Consider the following 11564-nt stretch of genomic DNA (forward strand, 5'->3'; position numbering starts at 1 on the left):
CTTTCACATGACATATCTAGCCGAGGGACCCCTCGCCCGATCAGTCGAATTTGATAAAAGCCAGTCGCCATACCACAGAACCCATCTTTTCTACAGCCATGTAAGCATATCCTCGTTTTGGATGACAAAAGTTGGATCTCTGCTGGGGGTCTGGCCTGAGATTCTGTGAATAGGATGGCATCTCTCGCAGACCGAAACAGGTAGGCCCCTTTGGCCACCATGGGCCCACCGACGCCTCTAGACGCTTATTCTATGGTGAATCATATCCAAATTGAGACCGTCAGGGTGTACTTATGCTTCGATTCACTGCCGCCTTCGCCCATCGCAGAGAACTATAGTTGCTCCCTGCCACGCTAATCACCTCAAGTCCCTCCATCTCAAAAGAACCGACTCGAACTTCTCAATGGCGCGTCTGGTAAGAAAGATCCTTCAGCCTATGATATCCTATTGATTTATATAGTCAACCACAACGGAACAGGACTATAGTCTAGAGGTACTAGCTAGCTTCATAGTCCTCTCAAACATGGAGAGCATAGCATCAATAGCCATATCAAAGATATTCTCTTTAATGAACGCCCCTTTGCACCTCAAAGAAGCTGCGTATATAGGATGTTGAGTTGCTAGTAATGAGAGTAGAAGGAGTACTTGATGTTTGTTTGGTAGTCTTATTGTAGGCCGTTAAGAGCACTACTACCTGGGGAAATATCTAATTCTGTAAAGCACCACGCCATCACTTCTCCGCTGAGAAAGACACGGTAAATCAAACACGCACTTACACAGCCGCGGTGTCTTTCCCACGTTCTAACCTCAGACCCATAGGCTGACCACTTCTTCCCGACAACCGTACCCGGAGGGCAGGCACGGCGAAGCCAACCGTACCTGCCCAAAACCTTCATCCCATAATCTTCCATTCCCGCCCGCCCGACCAGAATACGCACCAGGCAGGCAGAAGCCCTTCATATACCCCTCCAAGTCCATTCCAGTCACCAGCTAGCAGGCGCCCGTCTAGGTCGACGGGTCAGGTCAAACTGGCTGGGTGGTGGAGTGGTTTAGGGTCGACAATCAAAATCGCCAACCAGCCTACTCGACGACAGGCTAAGCGCATACGAGTACCCGAGTTCGAGTCCCGGATTGAGCACCCAGAAAAACTCCCAGCATGAGCGCCAGAGATGTAGCCCCCAGTTCAGCACCGGGGGGGGGGGGGGGGGGGTGAACTCTTTTGCTATTTCTGTCAATGTTGATATCCTTTTTCGGTGGTGTTTTGGTCGTTTGTATAAGGGGGGCCGGCTGTTCTCCCTTCCACCTACGTAAATATACATATATCTGTTACATCTCTACTCGCTAGAGGTGACGTTGTATGTTATCTCCCCAGACGTCTTTTTTTATATACAAGTGGATTATTTCGACTAGATAATTGTAGATGGGACACCTCTCTGCCCCACACACACTTAGTCACTTGCGTGATTTGCATAAAGTCATTGAATGATGTAAGATTGGTATCATTGGATTAACTATTTCTCTTCCTCTCGGTCTCGCACCGTACACGATCGTCGGGTCTATCAGGCGTGTGGATATCTTTTGGTTTTGATGGTAAAATTTATCGTACAGGGGGTGGTTATGTCGTATCTCTCGATCGGTCCAAGGAAAATAAGGGCAAGAGTACAGGTCGGATCTCGATCGGTTCGGGTCATTCGTAACATTGAAGGGTAGAAGAAAACAAAAAAGCCAACACACGCTCAGATAGACAAACAGGGCTGGATGCCCCTCACACCGAAGGGGCACCCAATGCAAATTGAGAGGCTCACCGGGGAAGGTCCTGGTGGCCAGGACCTACCCCGGGTTCTTCTCAAATCTCTCAGTCTTTGCGACTCTCCTCCTGATCGCGTTCTCCATCTGTGTTCCGGCTGTCGTGCGACACCGGTCGCTCAACAGGCGACAAGCCTCCAACACTAGCCGCCAAGATACCGGGCATGCCCAAGGCGGCCTTCATCGGCGACGCGCTATGTCTGCTCGACGATCTGGACCCGCTTCGGCTGCGTGTTCTCTCACGGTACTCGCGGGGCTTCATGATAACTTCGCTGATCTGGCTGATTCTTCCTCCCTTGATGCGCTTGAGGAAGGCGAGATCGTCTCTGATCTCGAGCAGGGCATCCTTGACGCCGCCGGCGCCTAGGTGCTCGCTGTCCTCCTCGTCCGTCTTCTTCTTGCGCTTCCACTTGGGGATCTTGGACCACACCCACGCAAGGGGACTGACGATGGCGACGAACCACGAGTCGGGGAAGAGGCGGATAAGGACACCGACGGGGATGGAGATGATGCCGAGGACGATGGAGATGCCCCATTGCGGTCCATTGAGCTTCTCGACCTTGAACGCGGCGCCGCCGACGAACACGATAAGGACCTGGCCGCCGGCCATGATGGACATCATGAGAGCGAAGAGCTTGTTCTTGGTAATGCCCTCGAAAATGTTGAGGTTATTGTCGATGCGTCTGGAGTTGATCAGCTTGAAGATTTGCATAAAGACGAAGACGTTGAAGACGAGCGTCTTTTGCTGGCCAGTAGGGTAGTTGAGGAAGCTGGGGCCGACAAAGTGGAGGATCAGGGTGACGATGAGCTGGTAGATGGACTGGCCGATAATCATCTTCCACATGGGCGTGTTGATCAACGCGGCGGTCTTAGCCTCGGGCTTGCGGTGGAGCATGCTCTCGGTAGGAGGATCGGTAGCGAGGGCGAGGGCGGCGAAGGTATCCATGATGAGGTTAACCCAGAGAAGCTGGACGGCGTTCAGAACGGGCTCTTGGGTCTCGCTGCCCACAGCGGTGACAAAGGTGAGAACGACAGCAGTGATGTTGACTGTGATCTGGAACTGCAAGAACTTCTTGACAGCATCGTTGATGGCGCGGCCCCAAGCCATGGCCTTGACGATTGACGAGAAGTTATCGTCCATCAAGATGATATCGGAGGCTTCCTTGGCGACTTCAGTTCCGGTGATGCCCATGGAGAACCCAACATCCGCAGACTTCAACGCAGGCGCATCGTTCGTGCCGTCGCCAGTGACGGCAACAACCTCGCCCAAACTTCGCAAAGCCTTGACCAGAATTCTCTTGTCTTCGGGGCTAGATCGTGCCAACACACACAGATCTCGAACAATGTTGACACGCTCACGATCGTCCATGCGGCGGAACTCGATTCCCTCCATAACCTTGCCCTTCTCTGTCAGAATGCCGCAGTCCTTGGCGATGGCTTTCGCCGTCTCGACATTGTCACCGGTGACCATCTTGACGGAGACAGAGGCGGTCCGGCAGTCCTCCACGGCCTTCGGAACGCCAGCACGGACGGGATCCTGGATACCTACAACACCGAGCCACGTCAGGTTCTTGAAGATACTGGAGAACTCGATGTTCTGGGAGCCTTCCTCCTTGCGAGCGTTCTCGGGAGGCCACTGCTCGAAGTCGCGGTAGCTAAGGGCAATCGTGCGGAGGGAGCGACGGGCGTAGTCGGTAATGATTTGACGGATGTGCTCCTGCTGATCCGATGCCATTGAGGCAGTCGTAGGGGACTTCGTAGGGTCGGAGACGGCGCTGGTGCTTTGTCCCAAAAGGATCTCAGGGGCGCCCTTGACGAAGAAACGGAACTTGTTGTTCGGGAGGCGCACAACGGCACCCATGGCCTTTCGCTTCGAGTTGAATGGGAAGAGCTGCTGAACAGGGCAGTTTTCGCGTTCGATGGCAATTTGCTGAAGGGCAAAGCATCGGCGAGCCCAGTCGAGCAGGGCGGTCTCGGTTTTCGTGCCTACAAATACCTGCTTTCCGTTCTCCTCCGTTTCGAAAGCAGTCGTGTTCATCGCAACGGACTGCTTGACAAGATCTCTGAAGTCCGCGTCGATTGCGGATGAAAGCTTGGACATTGGTACTTCGGTGGAAGCTTGGGACTTCTTGTCATCTCCAGTAACATGTACGTCCGACTCCCCATCCTCCTGGCCGGTCTCGGTTGATTGATCGTCAGAGGCAACGAAGCGGAACTTGCCAGTACCCAAAGTGCCGGCGACGACAGTCATGACATTCTCCGTCAGTGTACCAGTCTTGTCAGAGCAGATGACAGTCGCGTTACCCATCGTTTCGCAGGACTGCAGGTGACGGACGAGGTTGTTCTCCTTGGTCATCCGCTTTGTAGCGTAGGCGAGGGCAAGAGTGACGGCCAGGGGCAAACCTTCAGGCACTGCAACGACGATGATGGTGATGGATGTAATGAGAATCTGCAGGAAGCGTTGGCCCTTCTCCTCGGGTGAGTCTCTATTGTTAGGAAGATGAGCCAGGAATTCGATCGTCAAGACACCAAGAAGGAGAAGACCGGCACCACTGCCGAGCTTCGCAATGTAACCTGAAAGTGTTGTTAGCACACTGGCCAGTAAGATCAGAGGATTAACTTACCCGCAAGAATGTTCAGCTTGAGCTGGAGAGGAGTCATTCCAGGATCGTCACGGAGGGACATCATGGTCTTGCCATGGCTCGAGTTCTGACCGACAGCAGTGACCAAAAACGTTCCAACGCCATCCAGAACTCTCGCTCCAGATATAATGAAAGGGTCAAGCTTCTTGGGGTTCACTTCCTCCTCGTGCAGCGCCCTCATGACGGCGTCTGCCGGTACCTTCTTGATCAGATCAGACTCTCCAGTTGCAGACGATTCATCGCAGCTGACGTTGTGCCCATCGATGAAAATACCATCCACAGGGATGATGTCACCCTGCTCCAAAAGCATGACATCTCCAACGAGAATATCGTGAACCGAGAGGTTGGCGGGCTTTCCGGATCGAATCACCTTGACAATGCGGTCCTCCTTCTTCTGGTTGAGCTTCCGGAATTGCCGCTCCTTTTGCCAATCATTGAGTGAGCCGACGACCACGACAATCGTGATGGCGACGATAATGGCAACACCTTCAACCCACTCGAGCTTGGCCGTGTCATCTCCGTGATGAGTTGCTCCAAAAGTCTGGTACAATCCCAATGCAAGAGAAATGACGGCGGCCACACTCAGAAGAATCAAAACCTTGTCCTTCATCGCAATCCATGCGAGTTGCAACAGTGACAGCGATTTCCTCTCTGGCAGGATGTTTTGCCCAAATACTCTCTTCCGGTCGTCGAAGCCTTTGCCGGCACCGTCGCCGTGGTGGGCAGCATCCTGCTGAAGCGCATCCGTTGGTACAGCGTCCGAGGACGACGGGAGCTTCTTTCCGGCCGCGACGGCCTCCTCGAAGCTGATGCTGCCGTCAAGCCGGGATTCGTCGAGACTCAGACCGGCGCGCCTGTCTGTCCGTAGACCCTTCTCCAAGCCAACAAGACCTCCAACGGCCACGAATGCATCTAGACTCTTTGGGTTGATGAGCTTGGAAACCTGGCCAGGTGTGTAGGCAAACGGGTTGTTGTCAACACGGAAAGACGCCTCTTCGCCTGGGTTCGGTGCCAGGGCTTCGTCCGGATTTGCGCCATAGCCTTTGGGAGAGCCCGAAAGGTGTGCAGCGTCCTTGTCAGTGCCTTCATTTGTTTTCGACTTTGCTAGTGTCGTGTTGTTCGAATCCCAAGACTGGGACCGTGACTTCCTCGTGGGCACTGATAACGTATTATTGATTTCGTCGCCATGGTCTGAGGAAGACGGTGACGATGTGATTTGGTGTTGGTGTTGGTCGTCTTCTGTAATTCGAACGCGACCCTGGTTAGTTTGGCCCGGCTGACCACGGTGGGAGAAGGATTATTTCATGACCGGTCCAGGGAGGAGGAATGCAATATGGCGTCATACCTTGGTCGTTCACGGCTGAAGTATCCAGCGTGATAGTAGGCGCCCGTGGCCGCCTCAGCGGAGAAGGATTCCGCGGCATGGCGATGCCTTGGACTGATGAGATGGGATTTGGTTGGTGTTTCTGCCTCGTCACCCAGAGTAGTGATCCTGGGGAGCGGTGGAAGCTTGGAGGGCAATGGATGAATTTCAGGACAGTAACAGTCCGCCTGCCTCGTTTTGGGGGGGGAAGGAGTAATGATTGGCAGCTGCTTTTCTGCGATGGGCTGTGGTGAAAGGGTAGTTGCAGAACAACTTGGGATGCGCAGGTTGTAGTGCAAACAAAGAAGGGGCGGTGATGTTACACACGGAGTATGTAAATGGACCCAAAGAAGAGGGAGCCAGTTGTTCAGCGAGTGGCAATTGAGTGTAGCACCTCTGCGGGCTGAATAGAAGTTGACGATTCGGTTTGGATTGGGAGGCGGTGTAGATTAGTGTCAAAAGGGAGGCAGGGAGAGAGAAAACAATGGATCGAGGTGAGGGAGCTTGTTGAGCTGAAGCTTGTTCGCTGCTGCTTGTTGGTGGCGGTTTGGTCGTTTACCTCCCGGTGAGGATTATTGGTGCCAGCAATGCGGGTTGCGAGATGGGACCTGGATGCCAGTTGATATGTCCAGACGTGGAACCTCAGGCGAGGGTGATCTGGAGAAGGCGGCCCGCTAGGTTTGACGGGGTCATGACCTCCAAGGAGCCATAGAAGAGGGCTGTGAAGCGTAGACTTTTCTCTCTTGGATCGTTGAGGTATCGATTCGGTACGTGTCTTTCGGCGAGTCTATCCGGATGGTGGGAGATCAAAGTTGGATGAAAGGAGGAGATAAGGGACGGATAGAAATGTGGGCTGTGGCAGGGCAGATTTGGGCAGAAAAGAATCAGTACTTGGAGTCACGATGCCAAGGGTGAGGAAAAGAGAGAGAATTAGGTAGTGACGTGGGTGTGAGAACGAGAGGAAGCGTCTCTGCGTGATGGTGGTGATGGATGATGGTCTGTCGGTTGTGGACTGACAACGGATCGCTATCAACAACGGGCCAAGCGCCCGCAACAACCGCCGGCTTCACCTGCGTCAAGCAAGTTACAATGGAATTGATGATGGCACAGGGTTGCACGCTCGGGACGAGAAACATGGGGGGGAAGAGAAGAAACAACACGCCGCTAGGTTCTGGACATCGTAGGTGCCTCACCAGCTGGGCTTGGCAAGTTCTAGGCCGCCGAGCCAACGGGTGAGGTACTTTGGGCTGTACCGTAGAGCATTCATCAGGAAAGGAGACTTACACAGCCACCATTGTCGGTGATTCGACCAAAGGCCAAGGAAATCCCAAGATGCCAAGACGTCGCTCACGCCCAGTACGTAAACGTGCAGGCGAGTGGTCATCTACGTTAATTCGCGCTCTTTGCTGCTCGGTGCTCACTTACTCACTCACTGTTCGCTTCGCTCATTGAGAAGAGACCAACCACATCATAAGGGTAATCTGCAAAGTACGGAGTACAGTGGGTGACGGGTTATTTCATCGCCAAGACGGGGGGCAGCTCATTGGATATCGAAAGTGCTGTTCAAGCTGTACAGGGGGGACGCCAAGCTATGTCTTTGAATTGCGGTGGGCGGTGGAATTGCATTCAATCTATCAAATAAAAACATTCAATCAGGTTAGATGCGAGGACCTCGCTCTCCCTCTTTGGTCGTCCTCTTCTTGACTATCGATTATGGGCTATAACCTTAGCTGACTTGGGTAAAATAACAGTATCAGTACTGAGTAGCACGTGTGCGGATACCATACTTGACCTTCATCTCACTCACTTTCATCTCACTCACTTTCATCTCAGTGATCACTTTCACTCTCACTCTCACTCTCACTTTCACTTTCATATTCGCTCATTCATGGCAAACTCGGGGCCCAATACATGTCCGTTGACCGAGGTGAAGCACCATCCATCGGACCATTTACCGCCCCAGTTACCACGGGCCCGGTGTTCGCTTCAGCGGATGAAGAGCTTTGGCCACTTTGAGCCCCAGAAACAGTGGACTGATCCATACGTCGCCTGAAGACCCGAATGAATCCAGCAAAGATTGGACGCCGCCGAGACATTTGTCTTCCTCCGTTCTCAAGTTTCTCTGTGACAACCGAGGAAGAAACAAGGAGGCCGCCGACCGCAAAATAGGGATGAGCCACAGCCCGGCCCTCTTGGCAGGAACCTAACAGTGGCCATCTTGATTCGGCAGCACTCCCGAGAAACACAGCGAAACGACAGAAAAGATGCTTAGGTTTCTGTCAGCCGTCTGAGCCTTTGAGGCGAAAAGGAGCAACTATGGGGCGACATCTTCCATCCCAACTTTCATCATAGTAGCTTCTCCACGTTTTGTGTGGCCGTGCTCACAAGGTCAGATCGGGTACGAAAAGGCAATTTTGGTCTTTGCCATGCAGCGGTGCCCCAAACTCAACTCTCAATCGTGAGGGCATATGGGCTAATGGATGCATCTCATCATCATTGGGGCAACCATGGATTGCCATTGTGGCACCCACACCCCGGAAGAGTCCAGTCCTTCTACATACCCGGAGCCGGTGACAACCCGATTACAGATTATTACAGAACAGCCCGGAACAAGTATCCCGGCAGGCAGAGGGCCCCCCTGTCAGGTACACCGTACCGCGAATGCGCTGTCACAGGCACGAACAGATAACTACCGTCTTGAGATGCGCTCACCCTTGGGCTGGTTTTCTGGGCTCGGATGAGCAGAAAAGACTTGGTTGGCTCTTGGAGGATTTGAGAGGAGCAAGACCTGAGGACTGAGGACCGAGAACTGCACTGCCTCTCTTGGTCGTCTCACCCTCTGTCGTTTTCCACCTCTTCCGATTTGTCTCCCACAATTCCTTCAGTCATCAGTGACCACCGGCCGACTCAAGAAACAGATATACAGCAAGGGGCGGGGGATGGGGGATGCGGGAGACTGCCAAGACTTTAAACTGACATCATCTCAAATCACACAAGAACACACACACACACACACTCACTCACTTCTCCTGCCACAGAGAGGGAAGAAAGAAACAAGGCTTCCCCAACCAAACCAGCCATGTGCCTCGATTGCTCGGGTGTGTGTCACTGTCACGGTTGTCTGATGGAACGGAGATTCCAGCGAATACCTCTGAGAGCTGGCACACCCACATTGAACAACACAACCAAGACCAACTCACACGTGCAACAACTTGAAGATCAAGAGAGTGAGTGAGGCGCAGCTGTTGCAGCAGAGAAACGCCAAGAGAACGGCCTAATTTGGTTTTGTTTTGATAGTCGGCCCCCAGTCAGTCACACCCACACCCGGGAAACGAAGCAAGAAAACTTTATTATCGAGCAACCTCTCCTCTTAGTGCAGTTCCTCCACGAGGAAAGCTCCGAAAGCACCTTTTCCATGCCAGGGGTTGCACTCCTTTCCCTCTGACGTCAGATTAGAACCTAGAAGACGGTACTGAAGCTTCCATTCGGAAACCTGCGCCGAAACGGCATCTCCCAGCCAGTTATCTCTGTTCGCTTTCCAAGCTTCCGTTGTAAATTATCGCAACTTCTTGACTTGGTTTCCCGTCCCATTCAAACGGTAGTTCCTCCCAATGGACAGTGCCACGCGCTCCTCAAACCAAGTTTATGCGGATGTCTGCACTAGGTTCGATGTGGCTGGATCATTAGGGTTTTTTTTCGTGGCGGTCTGGTCCCAACCTCACCACCTAAAAACGAGGTGAATTCAGGTTAGCCTAACTTTGACAGCCAAGCCCAATGGACCGACCGCCACTTTGTCGGCACAGCTGGCAGCATCCTTTTTTTTTCTCTCATAGCAAAACACTGATCGGCCGCCAAAGGCATGCAAGGTGAGACACCGTGATAGGTGCACAAAATACGCCCCATCGGCGCGCCAAGCGACGCGAAACCAGGACCGCCGCCGCTTTGCTTCCAGCCGTCATGAAGAAAAATACCAACGGCAAAACAACACTGCCTCAAATACCAAGACTGCCGCAGAACAAAGATTCTCCCTCACGGCCCTCGCTTACTTGCTTTCTCTAAGATGTTAGCCGTGATGTCTTCGTACTACGAATACGTATCCATATCGACTAAGACTTGCAAAGCGCCGCCCCCGTTTCGCCCCTGAGTTGGTCTTGGCGCTGGCGCAGCAATTCGAATGACTCTGTGATTTCTCGTTTTCGCCTCTAAGGAGTCTACTCTGTATGATCTGTCGATGCGCGCGGAGATTGGCACAACGCCGGGCCATCCCGTTCCCTTCCATTGCGACTGACCATGCATGATGCCCCATGGCACGGGTAGAATTACATCCACTCCGGTCTCGACAGTGACATCCGGCACACGTCTCCGGTCGGGTCTCCACATTTACCGGGCTCATCGCCGGAGCCCCATCGGATGTCCCATTCAATACCTCCTTTCGAGAAGTAGATGAACGTCTTTCAAGCACCATACGGTCCAAAGCCACCTTTACTCAGCCAACGTTAACACCTTGTGTAAGATTGGATCATATGGTCGCTGACGACTGATCCTTTATGCAGGTTGCATTTAGGCAATTAGACGTGATCTCACCCAGAGCTTACTGAGAATTTCCTATTACCAATCCATCTTAAATCTCGCCAGTTGACTTCAACTATCTCCTCATAACCTTAGCCTCTTATAGAGGCTAATGGGTCTTCATATGACGGTGGTTTTTCGGAATGCTGAAGTCGTGAGATGACCCAAGCCACGAAAACCGCGTACAATACGCATCGTCTAGACAGAAGCAAGGAGTAGTCAATCACGCAGCAGACCAAACCTATCCCCCTCCTTACTTCCGTCACGAGTGAAAAAAGCCATGCCAACATACGTAGTCACCGGCGCCAGAGCCGGCATCGGCTTGGAATACATCAACCAACTAAGCAAATCCCCCTCCAACACAGTCATCGCCCTCGTCCGCTCCACCGCCCCTTCCACAGGCCTCTCGGCCCTCGAAGCCATCCAATCCTCCAGCACCGCCACGACGCACATCCTCGAATGCGACGTCTCCTCCGAGGCATCCATCGCCGCGCTCCCCGGCCGGCTGTCAGCAGCCCTCCAAGAGAGCCACGGGACGCCGGCTAAAGTGGACTTTCTCATCAACAACGCCGCGACGCTGCAATTTGCGCACCAGACGAGCTTGACGCTTGATAAGGCAGGGCTGGACGTGCACATGGAGACCAACGTCCTCGGCCCGGCGAGGATGGTGCAGGTCTTGCTACCCTTCCTGACAGCCGAGGGCGATAGCGAGGAGGACGGTGTGGATGCTGCTGGCGAGGGCGCGGAGAGGATCGCCGCGGTCGTCGCCAACATCACCTCCGGCGCGGGCAGCCTGAGCTGGACCAGCGACGGCCGCGTCGGGATGCTGGCGGGCTACTCCATCAGCAAGGCGGCGCTGAACATGCTGACGGTGCATCAGGCGCGGGAGCTAAGGGGCCAGGGGATCGTCGCGGTGGCTATCGATCCGGGTCATGTCAAGACTGATTCTGGTGGGCCTGGGGCGACGGTTGAGGTGGAGGATAGTGCGGGGGGTGTATTGGATCTGCTAGCTGGGCTCAAGAGCGCTGATGGCGGGAAGTTCTTTTTGTATAATGGGACGTCTGTCCCGTGGTAGTCCTTTTGTGATCTTTGCACAGGAAGCTGGATAATGGCTTCTCCTGAGACTTGACCTGCTATCTCATTTTGAGTGGTTTCACTATTATATCCTACTCTGGATATGCGAG

General features: G+C 53.5%; 3 protein-coding genes across 3 annotated transcripts; 2 read left to right on the plus strand and 1 right to left on the minus strand.

Annotated features, from left to right (window-relative positions):
- Window positions 1-1855: 1855 nt before the first annotated feature.
- Window positions 1856-5872, minus strand: CLUP02_01555 (calcium-translocating P-type ATPase; the record flags this gene model as incomplete). The annotated part of the gene is made up of 3 exons (XM_049280595.1): window positions 1856-4380; window positions 4431-5687; window positions 5794-5872. 3 exons carry the CDS (start codon window positions 5870-5872, stop codon window positions 1856-1858), a joined length of 3861 nt encoding a protein of 1286 aa, XP_049136552.1.
- Window positions 5873-7402: 1530 nt separating this feature from the next.
- CLUP02_01556 (uncharacterized protein) lies at window positions 7403-9878 on the plus strand (the record flags this gene model as incomplete). Its single annotated transcript, XM_049280596.1, has 14 exons — window positions 7403-7418; window positions 7563-7581; window positions 7645-7839; window positions 7888-7935; window positions 8022-8089; window positions 8200-8269; window positions 8353-8456; window positions 8589-8702; window positions 8850-8892; window positions 8947-9038; window positions 9186-9235; window positions 9275-9464; window positions 9577-9604; window positions 9695-9878. 14 exons carry the CDS (start codon window positions 7403-7405, stop codon window positions 9876-9878), a joined length of 1221 nt encoding a protein of 406 aa, XP_049136553.1.
- A 782-nt stretch (window positions 9879-10660) lies between these two features.
- Window positions 10661-11455, plus strand: CLUP02_01557 (short chain dehydrogenase/reductase SDR; the record flags this gene model as incomplete). Its single annotated transcript, XM_049280597.1, has 1 exon — window positions 10661-11455. One exon carries the CDS (start codon window positions 10661-10663, stop codon window positions 11453-11455), a length of 795 nt encoding a protein of 264 aa, XP_049136554.1.
- Window positions 11456-11564: the final 109 nt, after the last annotated feature.

This window comes from Colletotrichum lupini, chromosome 1, assembly GCF_023278565.1.
Source record: "Colletotrichum lupini chromosome 1, complete sequence".
In the NCBI taxonomy this organism is placed as follows: domain Eukaryota; kingdom Fungi; phylum Ascomycota; class Sordariomycetes; order Glomerellales; family Glomerellaceae; genus Colletotrichum; species Colletotrichum lupini.